The following is a 24611-nucleotide window of genomic DNA, read 5'->3' as shown; positions in this document are numbered from 1 at the left end:
GCGGGGCAACCCCAGGGGTCCCCCCTGCTCACCCTCGAGTCCCCGTTCACACACTGCCCCTGCTCCCGGTCTCGCTTCCTCTCGTCCGACTGCCGCTTGAGGCCCCTCACTGAAGTGTGCCGGATGATGGTGGCCTCCTTCGGTAGAGGTGGCACGGCCGGGGGCTGGTCCTCCGGGCTGTAGAGCTCAGGGAGCGGGGGCCTGGGAGGTGCCTCGTCTTCCTGCTCAGAAACGAAACCAGAACCAGTGCCCGGTGACAGGATGCTCAGTGGCACGATCACAGTGGTGGCCCAAAGGGAAGGAGCAGGCCACCTTGGGTCTGCAGGGAGTGACCACTTCAGCCCAAAGACGCCAGCGTTTCCCCTGGCTGAGCTGTGAGGTCGGGAGACGTCTCTGCTCCAACCCCATCCTTCCCTTTGATTCACACATCCTCCATTTTTCAAAGTGTGATCTACACACAGTCCAGAACTCAGGACACGGGTCCATGCTCTCATGCCACTGGCTCGGAGCGCGCCATCAGGGGAGGCAGGCTGGTAACTCTGTGTTTTCCTGTATGTTTATGACAGTGCCCCACCACCGCCACCCCATCCCACCATGCTCAGACGGAGCCAGCCCACGGTCCCTGCACCGTCTCTGGATCCTCCAGCAGGCTGGGGATACGAGCAAGGACCATCTACATCCTCCTGCCCTTTCTACCAGAAATGCACATGGTTACAAAATATTTCCTCCTTCCTGACTCAGGCACAGAATAGGCAGTCAGGATGGGTGACTCACTGCCTTCTCCACAGCCCACTCCCTGGGCTGGGATGAATGTAACTATTTTCCTTGAACCCCACTGTCCACAATGCTCTCCGAGAGCTGTGGCCTCTGATTGCTGGCAAAGTCCTATTTCTTAGAGTCACAGACGTAGAGAACAGACCGACAGCCTGGCCCCTGACTGCCATGAACACCCACTCCTGGCACAAATGACCACCCAGACTCCTTCCTCCTAACCGCCCCGTTTCTTAGCCTAATTTTGCTTTGTTTTCCAGAGTTCAGGAAAGGGTGCTGTAAGCTTGTTTTGCAAAGGTTTATCAGCACTCTTCTAAAGCAACACATTTCATTATTGTGTGAAGTTTAAGCTGCCTACCTAAGATACCCAGAGGCTCTCTGAGCATCAGTGGTTTCCAAACCCTGACAAGATCTTGGAATCACCAATTCCTAAAAAAGCCCCCCAGAAAGATAAACGCAAACCACTGATTGCCTTTGGTTGAAGGGAATAGAATGTCTGGAGACAGAGGGTGGAAGGGAGACACTTTATTGCATACTTTTTTATATCCTTTGATTTTGTACCCTTTCAGAGTATTGTTTAATAAAAAAATGACATTAAATTTAAGAGAAGCCAAATAAAAATGAAAGAACTATAGCTACATGCAACAATATGGGTGAATCTCACAAACATACTGTTGAAAGGATGCAAGATACGAAAGAATAAATACAGTATTATATATGGGCTAAATAGAAGTGTTTCGGATGCAAATATAGGTAGTGAAACAAAACAAAACAAAAAAGCAAGGAAATTATCAAAAAAGTCAAGATAGTGGTTACCTCTGGGAGAAAGAGAAAGGGCCTACACTGGGAAGGGACCCACAGGCCCAAGGGCTTCTGATTGCTGGCAAAGTCCTATTTCTTAGAGTCACAGACGTAGAGAACAAATGTATGGATAGGGGGTGGGGTGGGAGGAATTGGGAGACTGGGATCGACACATATACGTTATTGATACTATGTATAAAATAGACAACTGATGGGAACATACTGTACAGCACAGGGAACTCTACCTAATGCACTGTGGTAACCTAATGGGAGGGAAGTCCAAAAGGGAGGGGCTATCTGTATGTGTATGGCTGATTCATTTTGTTGTGCAGTGGAGGCTAACACAACATTGTAAAGCAACCATACTCCAGTAAAAATTAATTAAAAAAAAAAAAGTCCTATTTCTTGGTCTGAGTGTTGGTATGACATGGGTAGTCTATTACTATTTACTAAATTATATATTCATGTTTTATGTCAATTTCAGGATGGATATCATTGTTTCACAAAAATAAATATAAAACAAGCAACCAACAATAAAAATGGTAAAACTGGTGAACATATATACAACTAGAAGGAGGGGAGAGAAGGCCCCCCCACCTTGGTGACCCTGGCGCTCAACCAAGTGGAAAGGCCCTGCTTCCGAGCCACAGCAACCAAGCTATGAAGAGGAGCCTCTGTCCTCGTCTGTTTCAAGCTGCTTGTTCTGCACAAGGGGAAACTGAGGAGGCTCAGAGAGGGCATGGGCCTTGCCTGAAGACCCAGAGACAGACAAGGGCTGGAATCCACGCAGTCCTGCTCACAGGCCTTTTTCCCTTTGCTCCTCGTCCCAGGGGGCAGGCATCTTGCATTATATCAGCACCTGTCTGTCCCAGCCACTCCTGCTATTTGTTTTGCTATTTTCTACCTCCTGTTTTGTGGCTGGTGCTCCATGACTCTTAGATCTGGGAGTGGGAAGGAAATCTCAAGATAAAGAAGTTCACAATGACCCTGGTTCCCTGCGCCTGTCTTCCAGCTCTGGGCTCTAGACCATGGCTGGAAGCAGGTGAACGGTGAAGACCAGGTATAGGAACTCGTGTGTTTTAGCCAGCACTGTGCACTGATCTTGTCAGACGTCCTAAGCATACACGGTGCCCAGGCAAAGCTCCTTCAAGCCCTTGTTGGCAAAAACCTAGAGGTCTCCATTCCAAGGTCCCCTCTGCTATAGCTTCCCTGACACTTGGACCAGGCCCCTCATGTTTTCCAGCCAAGGCTGGCCTGCCCTGGAAACATGAGCTATCACAGTACCTGGACCACATCTTTTATTTCCTTAGAGCCTTCTGTGCTCCCAGACTCAGCCAAGGGCTTGGCCCCTCTCTATGCCAGGCAAGCCAAGGTGTTGGCCCAGGCAACCACATGGGCCGCATACCTAACCTGAGGACCAGGGCTGAATGTCCAGCTAGATGTCAGATGGCACAAAGAATGGTCAGGAGATGTGGATTGGATTTACTAACTAATATGGAGACCTTATGCAAATTTTAACACCTTGGGCCTCAGTTCTCTTATCTGTGGGATGGAGATACTGACCTTCCTGTCTATACTCCCAGAGGTTACTGTGAAGACCACGTGCATCCTCACAACCCAGCACAATCCTCAGCCGCAGGTGGAGATAAGGACACTCTTCTGCTAAGGTGAGCTCACTGCCCAAGCTGCAGGTTTGCACGGAGCCCTGCATGGGGCAGTCACACACTTCTCTGCACGACGCAGATCACAAATTCTGCCCTACTCAGTGCAGTCACTGCCTCTTGCTAGGCTTCAGTCTTCCCAGCTGCAAAATGGGAGAGGTGGGCTAGATCACCTCTAAGGGCCCTTCCAGTTCTGGGAGACTAAGCACAATGGCAGGGGCCCCTACCTCTCCTTAACTGCTCATGGCTCAGGAACCCCTCAGGACTCTGGCTGGTCTGTCTCCCCAAGCTTCCCTAAAAGCTTCTCTCCCAAGAGAAGACGACCTGAGGACAGAGAAGGACAATCATCTGCCAGAGAGGAAACGACAGCGCCCAGCTCCTGGTCATCAATACTCACAACTTTGGGCTTCGTCTTGGTTGGTGACTGAAGGGGAGACGTCACCTTCCTCAGCTGGGGCGGGTGAGGTCGGTACGGCACGTAGGTTTGCAGCTGGGGGAAGAGTCGAACCTCCAGAGGGGTCCGCATGGGGCTGGTGGGCGGGCTGGGCTGCAGGGGCGGCTTGCTCTCAGAAGAGGAGATTGAAGGCACAGGAGGGTGAGGAAGCAAAGGCACTGTTTTCCTCTCTGAGGGGTGTGGAGAGAAGCAAAGGGTGCGATGGAACAAAGACCCTCTTCCTCGGAGGACAAGGGGAGTGACTTAGGCCACGAAGACCCAACCTCCCCAGGGGCCATCCCCCAGCTCCAGGCGCTGGCCTCCACCACCCCCACCCCCAGGAAGATGGCCCGCTCACCCGGATTTTTGACCGATTCCACCAGGATTCTGAAGTTCTCTTTATTTGCACTCAGGCCTGCAATGACATCTTCGATCCTCCAGAGATCCTTCTGTATCTGCGATTTCTCCTGAGGAAGAAGAGGTAGTGGGTTCATTTCCTTCTTAGCTCCTCACCAGAAGTTTCTTCCTAGGACTTCTGCTGTCATTCAGACAGAGCCCCTCACCCTGGGGGGCAGTATCCCCTTTGGAAACCCCAGCAGGTCTAGAGCCAAGCCTGCTTCATGGCTTCCTGGGCAAGTGCAGATGTGAAAGATGCCCAAGGTCCAGGGGAGAAATTTCAGAGAAGCTCTCACAGTCTACCTTTCCTGTTTCCACCTCATTTAAAAATAGACTCCCTTAAATACTGTATGATTCCACTTATGTGAGGTTGTCTAAAGTAACCAAATTCAGAGACAGAAAAATAGAAGGGTGGTTGCCAGAGGCTGAGACGAGGGGGAATAGGGATTGTTTTTTTAATGGGTACAGAGCTCCAGTTTTGGCTGGGGGGAGGGGGGAATGCAGATTGTTGTTTAATGTGTGCAGAGTTGCAGTTTTTCAAGATGAAAAAATTTCTGGAGATTGGGTGTACAACAATGCGAATACACTTAACAGGACCAAACTGTACACTTAAAAATGGTTAGGTAAATTTTTATGCTACATATATTTTACAATTTAAAAAAAAGACTGTCTTAGGCAACCATGGCAGAAGGGAAGAGAAGGCAAGGACTAGAGGTTACACCATCCCTAGAATATAAAGAGCATCTTTTTGAAGACAGAGCTGAATCTTGGGATTTTGGATTTAGTATAAGGGGCAGTGGATATTATTTGGCAGTAAAAAGGAATGAAGTACTATGTCTGCTACAACATGGATGAACCTTGAAAACATTATGCTAAGTGAAAGAAGCCAGACACAAAGTGCCACATACTGTATGATTTCATTCATAGGAAATGTCCAGAATAGATTAAGTCCATAAAGATAGAAAGTAGGTTAGTTGTTGGCTAGAGCAGGGGTAGAAAGTTGGGGTGGGGATGGGGAGTGACTGTAAATGGATACCGGGTTTCTTTTGGGGCTTGATGGAAATGTTACACAACTGATTGTGGGGATGGCTACCCAACTCTGTGAATGTGCTAAAAAAAAAATCAGTGAATTACCTACTTTAAAATAGTGAATTTTGGGCTTCCCTGGTGGCGCAGTGGTTGAGAATCTGCCTGCTAATGCAGGGGACACGGGTTCGAGCCCTGGTCTGGGAAGATCCCACATGCCGCAGAGCGGCTGGGCCCGTGAGCCACAATTACTGAGCCTGCGCGTCTGGAGCCTGTGCTCCGCAACAAGAGAGGCCGTGACAGTGAGAGGCCCGCGCACCGTGATGAAGAGTGGCCCCCGCTTGCCACAACTGGAGAAAGCCCTAGCACAGAAACGAAGACCCAACATAGCAATCAATCAATCAATTAATCAATAAAAAAAATAAATCTTTAAAAAAAAAAAATAGTGAATTTTATGGTATGTGAATTACATGATAAAGCTGTTATTTTTTTTTAAAAAGTACGATGGGAAAAGAGGCAGGCTACACAACCATGCGCAAACTCTGAGAAGCTACACCCAAACCACCAGGGAAGAGGCCCTAGAAAGAGGTGAGCAGGGTTTGCTGTGGTTAAAGGGTCGTGGGCACCTTTTAATCGAGTTGTGTAAACATCAGATATGGTATTCTTTTAATTTAAAAATTATCATGGTCCCACCCCATGGACTTAAAAAGGAAGGCTCCACACCCCTATCTCCTTTCCAGGTACACTGCCAGGCTCAATTGGAAGAGTTCTCACGTGTGTGATATTTATGGACCACTGTTCCTGGATACATCCCCACAGGGCTGGGCAGTGAGCAGGTTCTCAGTACATGTACGCTGAATAAATAAAGGACCAATCACATAAAATTCCCTGATCAAATACTATCTAACAGATATAACAACAGACGTCTGAAGCCTCCCTCCTAAGGGGAGCTCACACTCTCATACTCTCTCCACCCTTCCAACACCAGTGCACATCCTCAGGGCTGATAAGCAAATAACAGGCTTAATGCTCAGCTCCACACTAAAGAACAAATGTCCTAAAACAGACATGTTAACTGAGCTAAGAGGATTATCTCTAGAGCTGAGGTCCCCAAGCAGAGTGTTGGGAACAGGTGAAGAAGGAGCATGGGGTTAAGGTCATCTCTCCCTCTCTCTCTTTCCTCCCCTGGCAGTCTACCTGGCGTACTTCTACCTGTCAGTTCACAATCCTGCCCCTATTTTGCCTGTCACCTCAACATGTAAGAGAAGAGCAGAGAGAAGCAAAGGCCAGAGAACTTCAATCCAAGGACGATGGAATTTCAGAACTTAACGACAAGGTGAAGGAAGCTTTTGGGGAACACGAGAGTGGGGTTTCATACCTGTATCCTCACATCACACCGAGCAGGAAGGCTCCAATGTACTACATTCAGCAAAGGCTTGAACTCACTGTCCAGAAGTAGGGACACCTACACGTAGCCTCACCTCTCATTGACTCTCAGAGTTACCTGGAAGTTCTTTTACCCTCTGGTTTCCCTGCTTGGGTGGCCATGAGGATCTTCATAAATAAAGCTACTCATCTTTACTCAAAAGGCTATGGGTTTTCTCACAGCCAAACCTGGCTAAAGAGGGGTGAGTTTCCAAGCCCCATTACTGAGAATTTGCATATGGGGCTGCAAGCCTATCTCCAGCGTCAATGATTTATTCAGGACTCTAGCAGCTTGCCTGGTCTAGAATTACACCAAAGAAGTTAGCACAGAGCCTGCTCAAAGAAAGGCTTTGTGAGCTTCCCAGGTCATCGTGGCACTCAGGGAAAGCATGAGCAATGCCACTAGGCTAGGTGGAAATCAAGCTGCAGGGACCAGGCTTCAAACTGGCCTGTCTCCTAGTAACTTATAGGGCTAAGTTCTCTAGGAAGTCTGTGACAAGACCTATACATGGCACCCATTTGTTTTTTGGAGGGAAAAAAGGATTCTGGGCCTGCTGTATGTTAAATTACCACGAAATAAGGTACAGTAGAAATACAAATAGCCAATAATCATAAAAAAAGATGTTTAACCTACTAGTAATTAAATGAATGCAAATAAAAACATGATGTCCTTTTTCAGCATGCAGACTGGCAAAAACTAAGAAGACTGATAACATCAAGTGTTGGCAAGGATGTGGGTAAACAGGTACAGTACTCTCATGCACTATGGGTGGGAGGGCAAATGAGTGCAGCCTTTTAGAGGGTGATTTGGTGGTATCTGCCAACATTTAAGATGTACACTCATGTCAACCCAAACAAGTCCACTCCTAGGAGCCTATCTTAGATAAATGCTCATAAACAAGCTCTAAAGGCAGTTACATAGATGCTCACTGTGATACCATTTATAAAAGTAAAACACTGCAAATAACTTAAATGCCCATCAGAAGACAAATGGCTAAAAAAAGTATGGGATATCCACACTATGAAATCTGTAGCATCAAGACCAACAATGTCTAATACAATTTCTGAGATTATGTAAATCTTCTATAATCTGTGCTGTCCAATACAGAAAGCCACTAGCCACATGAAATAATTCTGGTGTGACTAAGGAATATATTTTTAATTTAGTTAATTTTAATTAATTTATGTTTAAATTTAAATAGCTACCATACAGGGCAGCATGAACTTGGGGGTATCTTTCTTGGAAAGATTTCCATTACATAAAGTTATGACAAAAAAGCAAGTTACCAAACAATGTGTAAGTATGATTCCTGTTTAAGTAAGCCCAACTCCCTCCCCCAAATAAATTATATGATACTATGTACCTGCATACGTTTGGAAATGCAAAGAAAATGGTCTGGAAGGCAACACTGCAAACTGATGGCACTGATTACATGCTGGGAAGGGGAGGGACCAGACAGAGAAGGGAAGGAGGGAGGAGGAGCTTTTGTGTCCTGTTTTGGTTTTGCTTCTCATTGTTTGGACTTTTCAGGGAGATGCATTTGTGTGTTTTCTGTATAATTAAAGAAACATAAGGAATGAAAAGCTAAAAAAAATTATGGCTGAAATTAATGTGGATGGTTGAAGTCCAAGAAGATAAGTCTAATGAGACCAAACAGTTCAAGGAACTAGTAACTAGAAACAATTGTTTAAAGGACTTTGCCAACAATATTCACCTATTTATTTTCAAGCCACTATGCTAAATACTGGGGATACAAAAAGAAGAGGAAAATGTTAGCTCAAATGAAGGGAAATTATGGGAAAAACCCAACAGCCACAGGAGACAGACAAGTTCTGGGTGACCTCATAGGCCAACCCTGAACTACAAGCAAGAGTCTCCTCCACATGCTCCTAGACCAGGCTCTCTGGGACCAGCTCTAAAGCGGCAAGTGGAGGTGAGCGGAAGCATAGCAGGGCCTGGGAAAAGCCTCCTAGTCCACAAACCTAAACCTCCTCCTGAATTCCTTCAGTTTTCTGGGGTGATGCTGATGTGAAGAGAGTCAACACATTCATTAAATCACTTGAATGAAGAGGCTTGGCTAGAACTAGTTCATCAATTAGCACGCCTAGCTCCCAAACTGGCCCAACAGGGTGCCTTGTACACAAGAACCCTCAGTTAATGCTTGCTGAATTCAAATAAATAGAATTTATGTCAGGGTCCTGAAAGAAGAGATACAGATCTGAAGTTAGGTTCAAAAGCAGGTTATTTTCCATTTTCAAAACTTTGAGGGTGGGGTGGAAGCCTGGTTGGGCACCCCAGTGGGGGAACACTGGCAGCTGGAGGACCCAACCTGGAAGAAGGAAAACCACACAGGGCCTTTCTTCCTCTCAGCTTTGGAGGCAGAGGCAGCTATCAACGGGGCAGCTGGTTTTAGGGCAGAGAAGGCAGGGCTCTAAGGCTGCCTTTCCTGAGTGAGGAAGGGGCCACAGCAATGGGTATCACCCCACCTGGCCTGAATTCACACTACTGATCAGGTGAAGGCTTGATAACATCTATCCTCAGGAGTCCGGGAGGGAAGGAGGCGGGGCTTCCTGCTGCTAAGTGAGTAGCTAGGAACCCAAGGCAGGGCCAAGAACCAGGAACACAGATCACCCTCAAGTATCTGCAAGGTTCTCAAGGTCACTACTGTCTCCTCTTGGGGCTGTTTCCCCAAATGATCAGTACTAAAACCCTTAGAAAAATGCCCGGGAGCTTGTCTTTGAGTGCAGAGAGGCGGGGGGAGCTGAGGTGAGGCTTCTCACGACAGCCTGGCTGGGGCAAGGGTTCCCCAAGGGAGCGCTTGGGGGGGCGAGCAGGCTGAGTCCAGGTGCAAAAAGAGAAGGCCCCTGGGTAGGGCTAACATCCCCCACAGGTGAAGACCCCAAGAAGAAATCAGAGCTCAGAAGGGATGAAGAACCCTTGGGTCACCTGGAAAAAAAAGGCTCTTCTGTGTTGCTCCTGCAGGGTCTGCTTCAGCTGCTCCACATCTCTCTCTAACTTCAGGTATTCATTCCAGGCATTTTCCATCTCCTGTTGGCCAAGGAAATGCTTCTGATTCTTAGTTATGCCACGCCCACCCCCCAGAAGGCCCCATGAGCACCTGTGCTCCTGACCACTGCTGACCCGACAGGGGACGAGGGAAGGGGAGCCTGGTGGGTCTCAGGCAGGCCTGGGGAGAGAGACAGGCCACCTGCACCGTCCCCTCTCCCACCTTTGGGGATGCTTTGGTTCCCAGCTCTGGCAGAAAGGGCCTGTACCACATCAGATAGACAAAAGAGTAGAAATTCTGACGTCTTAGAGTTAACTGTGCACAGATCAGGGGAACAGCCTTGCAGGCTGCTCTCAAACATCTGACCCCTTGGGTGTCACTGTAGCCACCCAGGATTCACTGACAGAAGGCACCTTACGGCACCGGTAGAGACCAGGTAAGCTACAGTTAGGAGGCAGCCTGGAGGCGTTCTGCTATGCCAAGACTCTTGCCCCCGGCCACCAACTCCACTACAGCTTGGGAGGTGAGAAAAGCAGCCCCCTGGCCAGCCCATGCTGGGGAGGGCAGGGGAGCGTCTGCCACCCTCCACACCCTCTACGCACAGTGGACTCTCTGGAGAGCTCTGCCCGGATGTGGACAAGGTCCTCTTGCAGCAGCCTCTGCTGGTAGGCAATCTTCTCCAGGTGCTGGGGCTGGTCTCGGTACTGCTCCATCTGTCTGTGCAACACCTCCAGCACGGATTCCAGCTGATCCTGCACCAGACAGACCGGGGCCAAAGAGCAAGAGGATGGCAGAACACTCCCGGAGGCCGTCCCCTCCAACCCCGCCCCGCCATGCCAGGAACGAAGCAAACCTGCTGGATCTAACCGAGGCTGAAGGGGCCAGCGCCCAGCTAGGGGCCTGAGAGTCAAGGCCTCTGATTCCAGCTCTGACTCTGCCTGTTGGGTGGCCTCCTGGGACAAATCACCTAACAGCTCTGTGCCTGTTTCCTCATCTATAAACTGGGCATTAGGCCATCCACTCCTTAGGGGATACACTATGAGGCTAAATCAAAGAACAGATGGAAAACTCTCTAAGCACTTGAATAAAAAGGCCATGTTATTTATAAACCTTGAGAATCACAAATATAATGCCTTGTTAAAATGTGGAAAAGAAAAAATTCACACGAAGTGTCTAAGAGACCAAACATCAGTGGCTACCAGCCTATTCCTCCCCTCCCAACCAGACTTGCTTCCGCTATGGCCCAGATCCTTAGAGGAAAGGAGCTTTAGGAAGTGAGAGCCTCTGCCCTGCTACGACTCTGGCCACTTTCTCCAAGGCAGCCCCCGCTTCCCTGGGGTTCAGGAGCCTGGGGTCATCACTGCAAGCCAGTGGAGCCGTCCTCTCCCAGGCTCACCTCACAGGGCTTCCAGGGAGAGGTGGGGGTGGCCCAGAGCAGAATCAAGGTCAGGGAGGTGGTACTTGGAATAATAAGTAGGCTGAGGTCTCCCTGTAAGGTTTCCTCTGCGTTCAGACAGAAACCCCACAAGCAATACCCTTTAAATTCAAAGACATTGTTCTGGATAAACTAACATCTGCTGTCCAGTACTAACATGAGAGTCCAGTCTATACTGAGGAAACACAGGATGACAAAACCCCTGCCACCCAGCCTAAGATTACGCAAAACCGATACATACTTTGTTCTCCTTAAGGGCTCGTATCTTGTCTTCCAAGTCCTGGAGGATCCTGTCTTGTTCACAGAAGATGCTCAGTTTAACCTGTGAACAAGAACAGGTTGGAGAGGGCCTGGGATGATGAGAAAAGGCCATGGCCTTGGAGCATGATCCAAAAGCCTTTGGCTACAGATCCATCCAAACCCTGCCTGAAGCTGCCCACCCTGGGTCTGGAGGCAGCAGGCAGGTGAGGGGTCAGCCCGTCACTCTGCTCACTCACGTCAATGTCACTCTCGGCAATCTTCACTGGCTTCAGACTTCGGTCCTTGAGAAGATCCCGGCCTGTCATCTGGGAGGTGAACAATTTAAAGGAGGTTTAACCACGGGGTTCGGAAACAGAAGTCAAGAAGGAAAGTTACCCCTACAATGGACAGGTGTGGAAGTCTCGTCAGTGGCAGGTAGGGGCACGGCATGGAAAGGGCAAAAACTTGGGCAATACCTGCTTTATTTTTATGCTTATTTAATTTCAGGGAAAAAAGAAAATCTTTTTGAGATCTTTTAGTAGTACTTGTAAATTTCTCAAATTGAAGAAAACACAGACTTTCAAGTTACAGCATCATCAATTGTAAAAGCTTAAATTTGCCCCAAGTGAGTTCAGTATGAATCTTGGAAGATTTGCCACTGATAAGAGAGTTTTGCTACTAAACCTGGGGTCAAACATAATTAACAGAAGTCCATGACCCTGCCCAGGGCCATAGGATGGGTGGACCAAGAAGAACTAGCAAATCCCTTGGGCATCGTTGAGCCTTACTTCAAGGAAGTCTGAACAGCCCACCTCCCCATGACTAAGATCAGCCTTCCTCACTCTTCTGTTATCTGGGAAGAGGATCTGGCCAAGAGAAGAAGCAGCCTGGATTGTTCCTGGCTGAGGTTTTCAACTGATCCCTGAATAGCTGTACTTGCAATACAAGTTACAAGCTACCCTGTCCTCTCAAGAAAGGAAACCACAAAGCAGTAGACAAAAATCATCCAAACTTAGAAGCCAGTGGAATTTCACAACATTTGCCATCTTTGCCTAGACCCAGCGTGGGCGACACATTGCCCATCTCTCACTGACCCCTACGAAGTTAAACACTAACTCTTTTAGTCCATGTTTTCATTTCCTCCAAATCTCCTTCTTTGTCAAAAACTGTGCAGGGGCAGGGGAACCTTTTTCACAGATGCACCCCCATGGCCAAACCATGGTCAGGGATGGCCAGGTCAAACATGCCCCTTGTAGGGGAGGCCGTCTTGCTGAACTCCATTTTGCAGATCTGACCAGAGAAATGGAGGATGGAGCTAGCCATAGCAGAGTCCCTATGCAGAGGGTCCCAGTATGGAGGGACACACAGCTGCTGGAGAAATGGCCCTCACTTTCTCCCTACTCCATTAAGTTTGTGAGTGTGAATCAGAAGCAGAGATATATTAGCAAACATTCCCCTCAAAACTCAAGCCGACCATGTGCCCAAATCTAAAGGTCAAGGTGAAGGTCAAGGGAGAAGCCCTCTCCACGCCTTGAGCTGAAGGCTGAGCCTGGGCTGCAGACCTGCCCCCACCCATTCCCCTGCTCCCTTTGGCGGCACAGTAGAGGACAGGGACCACTGTCTTCTTTATCTTGGTAAAGTCAGCCCCGAACGGAAGGCCTGGCACACTGGAATGCACTCGGCAAATTGCTTATTGCCTCACAGGTAGGTGAAAGGGAAATACATGTAGGTCAGTCCTAGAAAAAGTAGAACTCCAGCCAAATTCTGCTCTTCAAACTGGCAAATTATGTGTACATACAACCATACACACAGTCACAGAACACACTGACCACAGCAACAATCCACAAAACATGCTGGCTCCTGCAAGGGTAGGGGGCGCAGTGGGGGAAGCGAGGAAGGGGAATTGATCCTGGTGAGCCACCAACACCAGGCAGGTGTTGAGTTTCCCAGGCAGGACTCGGGAACCTAGCAGGTAGAGGTAAGGGAGTCTTCACTCTGTGTCACAGTCCTTTGCCAAAGCGAGGGGCCGTAAGCTTGTCTACCCTCCAAGGGGCTGACCCTTGCCTCGCTTCCTAGGAGGAAATCATTTTCAAATTGAGATAATGCTTTGGGGACTTTTCCTCTTAACCAAACTCTTCCCTTTATGTCACTGAAGCTTTTTCCAAATGATATGTTTTCGATACTGAAATAGCAAGGCAGAGAGTCTAACTGAGCAATGCCTCATTTATCCAGCCCCATCAGGCAAGGAATGAGGTACTTCTGCACAAAAAGGGCACTTTCAGAAAGCTGTCTTTTAAACTTTTTGATGGAAAGCTTTCTAAAAGTATGTCCTTTACTACCTTCACAGAACACTGAATATAAATTCAACCTTTTGGGGGATGAATCAGAGTCATTACAAAAATCAGTAATATAGAACTTCTTAGAAGATCGTGTTTAGGACTATTTGCCTATCTAGCTAAATGCTCCCAAATTTCTGCGCTTTCATTTCCATTTCAAATTGACTTATAATGTTTCTTCTCTCTCTCAGGATATGAGCACTCCCTCTTTCCTAAGAAGTAACTTCGCCTTTGTCCCCTTTTAATGTGCTGCTTTTAAGGTGCTATGAATTAGGAGTTCAAATGACTGAGTCTATGAGGATTAGAAACTCAGCAGAAGGGACACACTTGCTGCTCTTCCCTGTCTCCCTCCCTCCATCTGGGTTTGGTACCCATCACGGGACATCCTCCCACCCCTTGTGTCTGCCACTATTATGGGCCTTAGTAGATGATCTGTTCTGTCTCCCCTCACTGGACAATAACCTAATTAGGAGGGACTGTGGGGACTGTGATGTATTTTCTCTGTATCCTCAAAGCCCAGCCCAGGGCCCGGCGTATTGAGGATATTTGAGAAGCGTTTGCTTAGTGAGTCTGTGAATGTGACAAAACGAGGTGAGCTGGCTGTGCTCAGGGCCTGAGACCTCTTTCTGTGGAGTAAAGGCCACAGGCTTTAGAGCAAGGGCTTCGTGACAGTGTTTACACACCTCACAGGCCCTTTAAGCTTCCGAATTTAGCTTTGTTCCAGAGAGCTGAGGCTTCTAAGACACAGCCACAAACAGTATATTATATCTAATTTTCCTTTGAAAATTGCACTTTGTGATAGCAATGTTTAAATCCATTCAAAACATCAACTATGGGTCCCTAGCACCTCTGTCACCAGAAAAAGTGAAAGTTAGTGGGCACTCATCCATTTGAAAGAGTCTCCACATCGGAAAGCAATTAAAGGCCTCCCAGGCATCTTACTCCCCTCCAGCACATCCCAAGACACCTATATGCAGGGCCCAAGATGACTGGATACAGCTTCTGCTTTCCAACCTGCAGCCTCCCTTGGAATGCTATAAAAGCTGGTCACGTTTCGGGCACTACCTCTGCATCCCTCAAAGGGGTGGATGGTGGGGAGGTGGGCGTTTTGTTCTAGTCCAGCTCCAGAATGTTTTCAAACATCAACACCCTGCCCTGAAGAAGAGCCACCCTAATCCCAGGGCCACGGTGGAATCTCAGGACACCCCAGCTCCTCCAAGGTGACCAGGAACTGCTGCTCCCTCCCAAGGAACCCAGGCTCTAGGGCAGCCCCCACCATGAAGGCAGACGAGCGAGAATGGGGACATAACACAAGCTGGTGGCAAGCTAGGCAAGCCCCACCCCCCGCCCCCAATGGCAGCACAAATGATGGAGTCAAAACACTACGGATGAGAGGCTCAGCCTGGTGCACCAGCCAAAACGCTGAGGGAGCTTCAATAGACAGAAAATAATCCGAAATGACTCGCAGGAAGCCTGGGGGCGGTCAGGAGAGCCCCTGGTGAAGCAAGTGATGGAGTCGGCACTGAGCCAGAAGCAATGGAATGGCCCCGCCTGGAGATACAGATCAGATCATCTTACGCTTCTCCTGGGCCGACAGCCCCGTGCTGACTTCTTCAGCACTTTGTAAAGCACGTTGATCAAAGGTTCATTATTTTTTATCTGTTCCAAACAAAAAGGCAAATACAACAAATCGTAACAGGTAAGACATCAAATGACATTTGAAGGAGCCAGAATTTGGGGAACTGGCAAGGGGAAACCTTAAGGAGGAGGTGTGTTGTGCAGTTCAAATGAGTGTGTCTCAGTCTGGTTATGCGGCCTCCCAGCCGGTGGACCTTTCCAGACTTCAGTTCCCTCATCCGTAAATGGGGGATCATAAGCGCTGCCTGAAGGATCTTCGTGCAGGCTAGTCTACGTGAGAGTGCTGATTTCAGTGCCCATGTCCTTCCTGGTTCTGCCACAGAAGGCAAGAGGGGACTGCTTCTTCCTCTGTCCTCCCCCCCATCACATACTGTAAGATACTGAATCTGTAGTTTAGAGTGGAGCCATGCATTAGTCTCAGCCCCACCCACCTTTGGTCCCTCAGACCCTCGCTTCCACACCTAAACCATTATGTCTTACCCATGATGCCAAATGCTTCCAGCTCCTTTGAGAGGGAACTGTCCCCACCCACTAAGACACTGGATCTCAACCCTGCCTCCACCACTGAGATCACCCAGGAGCTTTAAAAGACTGATGCCTGAGTCCCACTCCAAGAAAACTTGGATGTAATTGGTCTGGGGTGGGGCCTAGGCACTGGGATTCTGAAAAGCCCTCCTGGGTGAGTCTGATGTGCAGCCAGGAGTGGGAAGCACTCCACTAAAAAATGGTTCTCACACTTGAGCATGCTTCAGAATCATCTGGAGGGCTGGGAATATACAGACTTGCTGGGCCCCACCTCCAAAGGTTCTCACTAAGCAGCTCTGGGGTGGGAGCCAAGATTGCTCATTTCTAACAAAGCCCCAGGAATTGCTGACACTGTTCATCTGGGATCACACTTTGAGGACCACTGCTTTTAAACCATGTTTCTCAGCCATACCTACACATTAGAACACCTAGGGAGTGTCTTTCTTTCTTAAAGAGTAATACCTGAGTATTACCAATTAAATCAGAGTCTCTAAGGGGTAAGACCCAAGCATCCATATTCATTGCTCTAGTTCATGACCAGCGTTAACAATCTCTCTTCAGAATAAAAGACCTCCGCTTACTGTGCACAAGAATCACCCCAGAGCTTGATTTTAAAAACACAGAATTCTGGGCATCATTTCCAGCGGTTCTAATTCAACAGAACCCTCCAGATCTGCAAGTTTTTATCAAGCTTCCAGATCATTCTGAGATAGATGGTATTCCAGACCATGACTTAAGAACTCTGCTCCAGAAGCTAACTGGAAACAGACTCTGAACAGAGAAGCCCAGAGCTCAGGCTCTGTCGGGAAAAGTCCAGAGGCCAGGCACCTGGAGCCACTGATGACGTCCCTCACTAGGGACAAGAGCCCCTTTGGGGCTGACTTCAATCTGCTCCACCTAAAAGGCACCACCTGTGTGGCTGCAGGTGCCCTCCCCCCCACCTCACTTTCCCAGCTGTGCTTCCCAGATGCATAAAAACAATTCAAGCCGTAAACAACAGCGAACCTTCATACCCCCTTTTCAGACCTGGCTCCGGTGTAGGGTTCTGAAGAGCAGAACATTAATGCCAGAAATACAACTCAGCAAATGCAACTTCAGGGCAGATGAGGTACACGGCACACGGAAGAAAGGAGGCAGGTGTGAAGTTAGTCACAGGGTTCGAATCTCAGCTGCATAACTTTGCAGAAGTTACTTCTCTGATACTCGGGTTCCTGATTAGTAAGGTGCGGATAATAATTCTTATTTGCTCAAAGGTGCTGAGAGGATTAAGTGAGATAATGAACAACAGGTGCCCCAAAATTGCCAGGCAAGAACAGATGCTTAATCAGCGTGAAATCCTTTCCACCCTGGCACTGCCAAAGTAAACTGCCAGGAAAGTAAACATTTCCAAAGAGGACACTAACACAGAGCATCTTCTAAGAGAGTGGAGTCTGCTTTTATTTGCTCATTTGGCACCCCAGCAGGAATGCTCACTTCAGGAGACCAAGCTCCACAACATGTGGGCAAACACCACCAACGGGTTCTGGAACCCAAGCATCAGCTGATGGAGGCGGAGGGGACATGAGCTCTGGATCCTTAAGTCTGTGGCCTTTGGGACAGGGACGCGGGGGACCCGGTGCCAACCTGGTGGGGGCAGGGAGACCATCCTTCTCCAGAGAGGCTTACCTCTCCCCACAAGGACCCAGGAGGGACCTCTCACAAGAAGCTGGTCACAGCGGGGCTGTGCTCGGCACCATCTCCACGCCCAGGCTGGGCTACACTGCCCATTTAATTGTGTCTTCCGAGGCCCTCGTCTCAGGGACCCCCACTGGGCTCGTGGCAGCTCATCTTGTCTAGCACGTCACAGGATCTCAAGAGTCAACGGGCCTGAGGGTTTTCCTGATCCAGTCACTCATCCCACTCAGTGCTCACCTGGCCTCAGCTGCACCCCAGTGATGGGGAGGTCACTATGACCTGTGGTGGCCCTTTTAGAGAAGTCTTTCTTCTACTCAACTAAAACCTGTCTACTTGTAGCTGTGATCCACTTGTCTTAATGGCCCCTCAGAGCCCCGGAAGACACATGGTAACATTTAGAGCTTTACAGACTGTCTCTGTCTTGCCTGCATTGCCCCTTCCTCCTTCAACCATCCGCACTGTAGCTGTGCTGCCTGCTGCTGTGTTTCTTGTGTCTGCCCAGTCTGCTTTCCATTAGGGAATCCCCCACCCTTCACTCCACAGGGAGGCTCGGCTGGGATGAAGCCAACCTGAGCGTGCAAGTGGCCACCTTTCTTCCCATGTGGAAAGCAGAACAGTTGGTGGCGTGGCCTGAGTTCCTGGAACACAGCCCTGGCTACGTGAACCAGTATATTCCCCTTGTGGCTCAGCAGGCTGATTTGGGTTTCGGATACCTGCCAACAAAAGCATCCCGCCTAATACACTCCTCAGCCACAGTTCTTGCAGCCCCTCATCACCTCTCCTTTGATTCCAGCCCTTCCCTCGTCTGGATCCTGAAGTGAAACGTCCATCTGGGAACTCTACACCCCAGCTGGGTCTGAGCAGAGCAGGCCCACTGCCTCCCTGATTTGGAGGGAGGCCTGTCTCTTCAAGGGAGGCCAAGGTGATGTCAGACTTTCTGAATGATGACTCACACACAACACAAACCCCAGCATCTTTTCCCACCCATGTTGCTGGTAAGCCAAGTGTCTCTCACCTGCTGGTGCTGTTATTGGGGGACTGGTTCTCTAAGAGGAGCTTAGCAACTGGAGTAGCAGCTATAAGACCAGGGAAATTCTGGTATCAACACAGCTGTTTTTCAAGATAAACACTGACAACTTCCAATCACTAGTTAATGTTTTGGTCACATACGGCTCCTAGCTGGTGAAACACCCCAAGGATGCACCTTGTCTCTATCACAGCATAAACATTTCCTGGCAGAAGGACCCCAGTTCAGCTCCATAAAAAACTTAATCCCTTTGGGTCCACAGTAGTAGAAGCAGCATTGTAAGAGCGGCTGGGAGGCAGGGTGATTAAGAGCACCAGCTTCAGAGTCAGCGCTGCTCCCAAGTACTGACTCCCCCGTAACTACTAACATGGCCTTGGGAGAGTCATTTACTTCTCTGAGCCTCAGTCAGTGAAAAAGAGATAACACCACCTCCCTTACAGGGCTACTGCCGCGGGTACATAATTTAACAGAAGTAAAACATGGTGACTGACACACATTTTACCCTCTATTGTTATTCCGCTTCTGTTGGCAGTGAGGACACAGACTCCTGGCTCTACTCTGCTATCCTATGCCTCAGTTTTTCTCTCTCCCTCTAAATCCCTTTTATTGAGCTCAAGTTCTATAATCTTTAAATAAAACCAGCCTGAGCTGGATCTTCTCTCCCGGACCAACTGTGAGGTTGGCTATCTCACACAAACAGGAATCAGAAGACAGGTATTTCCTGTTACTCTGGCTCAGGCACTTTATTAAGTTCCCTCGCACCATGCACCAAGCGCTCTGAAGAGTGTTTTGTGGTACACCTGTGCTGCTGTGAGCCACGCCTCTCCCACAGGCCTCGGTACATCGTGGATGCTCTACAAATACTTCTGTGTCACCTGCATGGCCCCGGGCATGGTGAGGCCAGGGAACAGGGACGTGGTGGTACACAGGGCAGGTGGAGGCCGGGGTCTGCTCCAGGTCAGATGGGGGAGGTGGGCATGGTGGAAGGACCTACCCAGGTTCAGAGTGCAGGAGGGAGGGCTGGGCTGCACATCTGGCCCACACCACCACGTCTGGGCACTGAGGCCTGACTACCATACTCACTCACTCATGCTCTACGTGACCTGACTACCACGTAAGCTAGAAAACGTCCTGGTTTTGAGAGAACCCTCCTTGTGTCGCTCATGTCTGAAAGCCAAGTCTGACTTTTCTTCACTGCACCTTCCTTCCTAAAGCCTAGAAAGACTCCGGAACCTGGACAATCTGCCCCCACTTTTCCAGCCATGGCTCCCTTTAACGTCACCCAACCTAAACCCTTGGCTCTTCAAGGCTCTGGACACACGCCACCTCCTCCAGAAGCCTTCCCAGCACTGCGGCCACAGTCATCCTCACTATCTCAGCTCTGAGCACTGGGCCAGACAAATCTTTATACGCTCATTGCAAAAAAGTCTGTGTTATTTCAGGACGCTTTCTTTCCCCAACCCAGAACATCTGGAAGTTTCTCAAGGCCAGAGAGCCTCGATTTTTCTCTTCCATCCCCCCTAGCTTCTCCAGAGCTGGATATAGCACAAGTGCTCATTACCAGATACATTAAGTTAACTGAGGGACTCCTAATCAAAGGTCTTGATCTTGCCTCAGAGTGGGGAGGCCCCTCCTCTGCTGCCTTAGGACCTAATGTTCATATCCCTGCTTCTACAAGGCTGGACGACAATCCCCAAGTTAAAAATATCTCAAGCCAGGTACACTGGGGACTGAGGGAGGCATGCCCCCGCCGCAGTCACCTGGGTGTCCTCCCGCAGGGCCCTCTGCCCGCCCTCTCACATCCGCAGTTAATTAAAGGTCACATTCCTTCAGTCTAAGTCATGGCTCAGGCATAAGAAGTGCTTTTCACAGTGGGAGCTTTTGGAGAGCTGTGGGAACAGAACAATAGCAGCCCTCTTCCAGGCAGAATGCCTCTCGCTTCTCTAGCAGCTTTCCCAGCTCTGTCTGTGCTGTGGAGGCTGATTTAGAGCCTGACCTTCATCACCTACAGGGAGGGGCCCGACGTTCATCTCCTAAACACGGAGGGGAGACTCCGGTACCCCTCAGAGCCCTCCGGTACCCCCCAACTACAAAACCAGACAATCCACCAAACTGCTTGCGCCTGAAAACACACATCAGTGGCACCCTGTGAACCAAACCCACCCCCGCCCCACTGGAGGCTCTGAAGAAGCAACTGGTTATTATTTGGAGGAACCCTGTGGTTCTAACCAAGGACAGGAAGAAAGCAAGATCTTGTGCCCTCATTCTGGAAGCCAGAGACCTTACAGCAGAATTCACAAGAAACTGAGAGGAGCCCAGAGTCTGAGGCTACAAGAAATTAGACTCTTCTGAAAGGTACAAACTTCCAGTTATAAAATAAATAAATCATGAGGATGTAATGTACAGTATAGTGACTATAGTTAACAATACTGTATTGCATATTTGAATGCTGCTAAGAGAGTAGATCTTAAAAGTTCTCATCATAAGGAAAAAATAATTCGTAACCAAGAATGGTGATAGATGTTAATTAGATTTGTGATCATTTCCCAATATATACAAATATCATTATGTTGTACACCTGGAACTAATACAATGTTATATGTCAATTATATTCAATTTAAAAAAGAAATTTCCAAAAGCCACAGCAACCAAAGAAAAAAATCAAAAACCCCAAAACAAAAAATCCCCCTTCTGATTCAGACAGGAGACATCTTCATTTGAAACCCAGATTTGTAAGACCTGCAAGGCCTTTGGCTTTGGGGCTGGTCTCCAATGAGGCTGACACTCTCCGAAAGGGAAGTGTCCCAGGAAAGCAAGACCCCTGAGGCCACTCACCTTTAGGTCCAGGTACTCCAGGTCTTTCTTCAGCTGGAGGTAGGTATCGTCAGCCTTCAAATGAAGCAGAGAGAGAAAAAAGCCAGTTATGAACACCGAAGGTGTCCACAACTCAGGGCTTCACGTGTGACTCATTTACACCTGTGCAGCTTCAGGGACAAGAGACCACAGCAGACCAGCACATCCAGGCCACAGAGGAAGCACAAATGTCTCGGTGCAGCTCAGAGCTCTCTCAGCATGGTGGATCTCACAGGTCTACCATGTGGGGAAAGCCAGCTTGTTCCCCCCATTGGCTGGGGACAGTTTGATGAGGAGGAGGGAGACAGCACACATCCCACCAGAGGACCAGGACAGCAGAGCAGCTGAGGCAGAGGCGAGCTCCTGAGACAGAACTAGAGAGGTCTACCTGGAAGAGGACATGCTACGCTCCAAACCTTTGCACTGGGCCACTTCACATGCATGAAGGAAAATGACCCCCTGATTGGTGTGGATGGATGCCTGGAAGAGGCATGGAGATGACCTAGGTGACCCAGGGAGGTTCCCTTTTGACCTTGGGTTCTGGAACGATAAGTACCAGTAGCTGCAGAAAGTTTCCTGGAAGTTTTGGCTCCGTTTGCTGAGCATGGAGCCAAGGTGGCTGGGTCAGGAGCTAGATAAGGAAGGTCCAGGCAGACCTGACTGCTTGTGTCATCTCTGACAGTCTGTTGAGTTCTTCAGTATAATTACCAGGAACAGTGAGAATAAGGAAAAGACTCTTTGATTTCCTAGAACTTGTGCTTCCTATGTAATGGATCACAGAAGCTAACTGTGAGGGAGAGGGGCTAAGAAAGCTTAAGAAAAACAGTCCAGGCACTTTCTCAGCCAACTAAGAGGCCTCTCAGCAAGCCAAAGCAAGCCAGGGCTAGGAAGGTGATCCGAGTTTAGAGCTCTGATGTAAAACAAACAAAAAGAAATAATGCAAGACGTTCAGGCAGTGCTTTTAAGCATGAGAAAGCCTGAAGGACCACTGCCAGGGACACCAGTGGTTTGCAAGATCTTATTTCTGTCCCTAAACTGTCTCCTTACCCATTCCTACTTCCTCAATCAGCCCAGTCCCGCAGCAAGAGGGACAGAGCAATGTTATTAAAAATCACCCAAATTCACAAATTAGGATTTTTGCACGTGCTCCCTTATATTCATTTTTCCAAATACATTTCCTGTAACTCTCAGGTCCCACTAAAATAGGACAGGTGAGGAAAGTGACAATTCCCTCAACCTCCTCATCTGTCCTCTGCCTACTTCTGTGCAGCTCGGCGGACCAGGCTTGTGTGGACCAGCATCTTCTTTAAGACGCTCGGGATGCCCAGGAGCACGACTGTCTGTCTACTCCTCGAGGAGCTTGCCTGCAACCCCTCATGTCTTGGAAACAGTTTAGAACACTGTGCCAGACAGGACCTGGAATCTGGCTCCAGCCTGCATGCCACTAGCTGAGGGATCCTGGGCAAGTCACTTTCCCACCTGTCCTACCTAACCTCTCCCAGGCTACTGTGAAGTTCACTGGGATAAGGGGTGTGAAGCTGCTCTGACAGTCAGCAGGGCACTGTCCAGATGAGAGGGCACCATGCCTTCTCCCTCCAGGCTGACACACACCTCTCAGCATCCCAGGGAGTACCCAAGGTGGCAACAAGGATGACAGCTAGCACAGCCCTTGGACATGACCACACACCAGCCTGGCAGTCATTACTCACAGGCAGAGAAGCCACAGTTCCGGTCCCTCACACCACATGCAGCCTCCACCCCAGCAACAGGGGCGTGGGCCCCATGACGCTGCACGGTGTCTGGCAGTAGCATCCAGAAGCAAACAGGCAGGAACAAGGGAGAGAGCCAGACAGCAGGACAGACTAGAGCACGGGCACGAGGGAGCATGGGCCAGCATGTCACTCCCCTGTCCCCGGGGTGGCCCCCAGCCCTGAGAGAGCCCACCAGCGCTGACCTGGCAGGTGGGAAAGGTCAGCTCGTGCTGCAGTAACTGGCCGATGGCGAAATTTCGCACCCTGGCCAACTTGGCCTGGTGCCGCCGTAACCGGGTGAGAAGCAGTGAGAGCTCCTCCAGCTGCAGGTGCGTAGACACATCGTGAGGAAATTAGCCACCGCAGGAGCACGACGCTATAATTACTCTTCACCCCGGTGCCGGCACACCATTAAGTAATTACTGCATTAATTCTGTCATTAGGACAAGTAAAGGCACCGGCAGAAAAGGGGCTGCAGGAAGTAGTTTTTATCAGGAAACAGCCACCAGCAGTGCAACCTCACCCAGACTTGAGTTTTGAAGACAGTGAACTAATCACAGCAAAGACCAGGAAGAAAGGAGAGGAGCTAACCGGAGAAAAAGGCAGGTGGCTGGAAAATGCTGCAGACAAAATGCTGCCCCAAAGAGAATAAACACCACATTCTCCTCCACTTCCCCCCCCACCCAGGCTCTTCCGCTGACCTCAGGAGGTCCCAATGCCAGCGGGATGGGCCTGAGCAACTCATTCGACTTCTCTGAGCCTCAGTTTCCTCATCTCTAAAATGGGGATTGCATCTGACTGGCTCAGGGGAGAACCCTGATGAGATTAGCCCTTTGCAAGCTGGATAAGATCAGTCACCTGGAGGGGGAGAGGAGGTGCTGCTTACCGATTTTCCATGTAAACTGGGAGCACTGACAGTGTGGGTCATGTAACCCATGGAGGGCATGGAGCGTCGGTCCACGTGAGAGGAGTTCTGCAGGAGGGGAGACAGGAGGTCACACCGGGAGCTGGGCGTGGAGGGGGGCGGGGGCCAGAGCCTCTGCCACTCACTACCAGGGCAGCCAAGCACATGGCATGGCACCTCTCTCAGCCTCAGACTCTCTTCATCTGTCAAACTGGGATACACATCTTTCTCACCAGGTTATGACAGTGACAAACTGTGTGAGAGCCCCTCCGGAGTTAAAACTTAAGTCAGGTTATTATAAATAATTGAACCAGTTAAACACAGACATCTTTCCCTGCCTTCCAAGCTGCAAGGAAGCAGACTTCTAGTTGTGTGACCCTGTGCAAGTAACTTCATCCCTTAATGCCTAAGAGTTCTCACGTGTGAAATGGGCACACGGGTACCCCCGGCTTTACAAAAGTTCGCTTTATGCCACTTTGATTTTACAAAAGACCTACCTTTAGCACCTGTTTTTGATAACCAAAATCCAAAGAGGATTTTCACTTTCACAGAAAATGTAACTGCTTCTTCGCTTTCTGCCACTTTGGCTTACTAAAGGTTTCATAGGAACACTCTACCTTCAGATAGCGGGGGAAACCTGAAATAACAGCACCTACCTCATAGGGGTGCTGTAAGAATTAAAGCCTCTAGCGCCACACCCAGCGCTA

At 49.2% G+C, this 24611-nt stretch overlaps 1 protein-coding gene across 5 annotated transcripts in view; it reads right to left on the bottom strand.

Annotated features, from left to right (window-relative positions):
• Positions 1–24611, bottom strand: part of PLEKHA7 (pleckstrin homology domain containing A7) — a 211626-nt gene that overhangs the window by 13925 nt on the left and 173090 nt on the right. For all 5 annotated transcript variants that reach the window (XM_057553588.1, XM_057553590.1, XM_057553591.1 and 2 more), the window contains 9 exons: positions 23887–23973; positions 21232–21285; positions 11454–11522; positions 11198–11278; positions 10124–10273; positions 9461–9562; positions 4025–4133; positions 3631–3857; positions 33–221 (listed from right to left, as the gene is read on the bottom strand). In XM_057553588.1, the coding sequence (XP_057409571.1) occupies positions 33–221; positions 3631–3857; positions 4025–4133; positions 9461–9562; positions 10124–10273; positions 11198–11278; positions 11454–11522; positions 21232–21285; positions 23887–23973 (1068 nt within the window). The remainder of the gene's footprint in view (positions 1–32; positions 222–3630; positions 3858–4024; positions 4134–9460; positions 9563–10123; positions 10274–11197; positions 11279–11453; positions 11523–21231; positions 21286–23886; positions 23974–24611) is intronic.

Source organism: Balaenoptera acutorostrata, chromosome 9 (genome assembly GCF_949987535.1).
Source record: "Balaenoptera acutorostrata chromosome 9, mBalAcu1.1, whole genome shotgun sequence".
Classification (NCBI taxonomy): Eukaryota; Metazoa; Chordata; class Mammalia; order Artiodactyla; family Balaenopteridae; genus Balaenoptera; species Balaenoptera acutorostrata.
The sequence above is the reverse complement of the archived record's forward strand: the minus strand, read 5'-3'. Positions and strand labels throughout refer to the sequence as shown.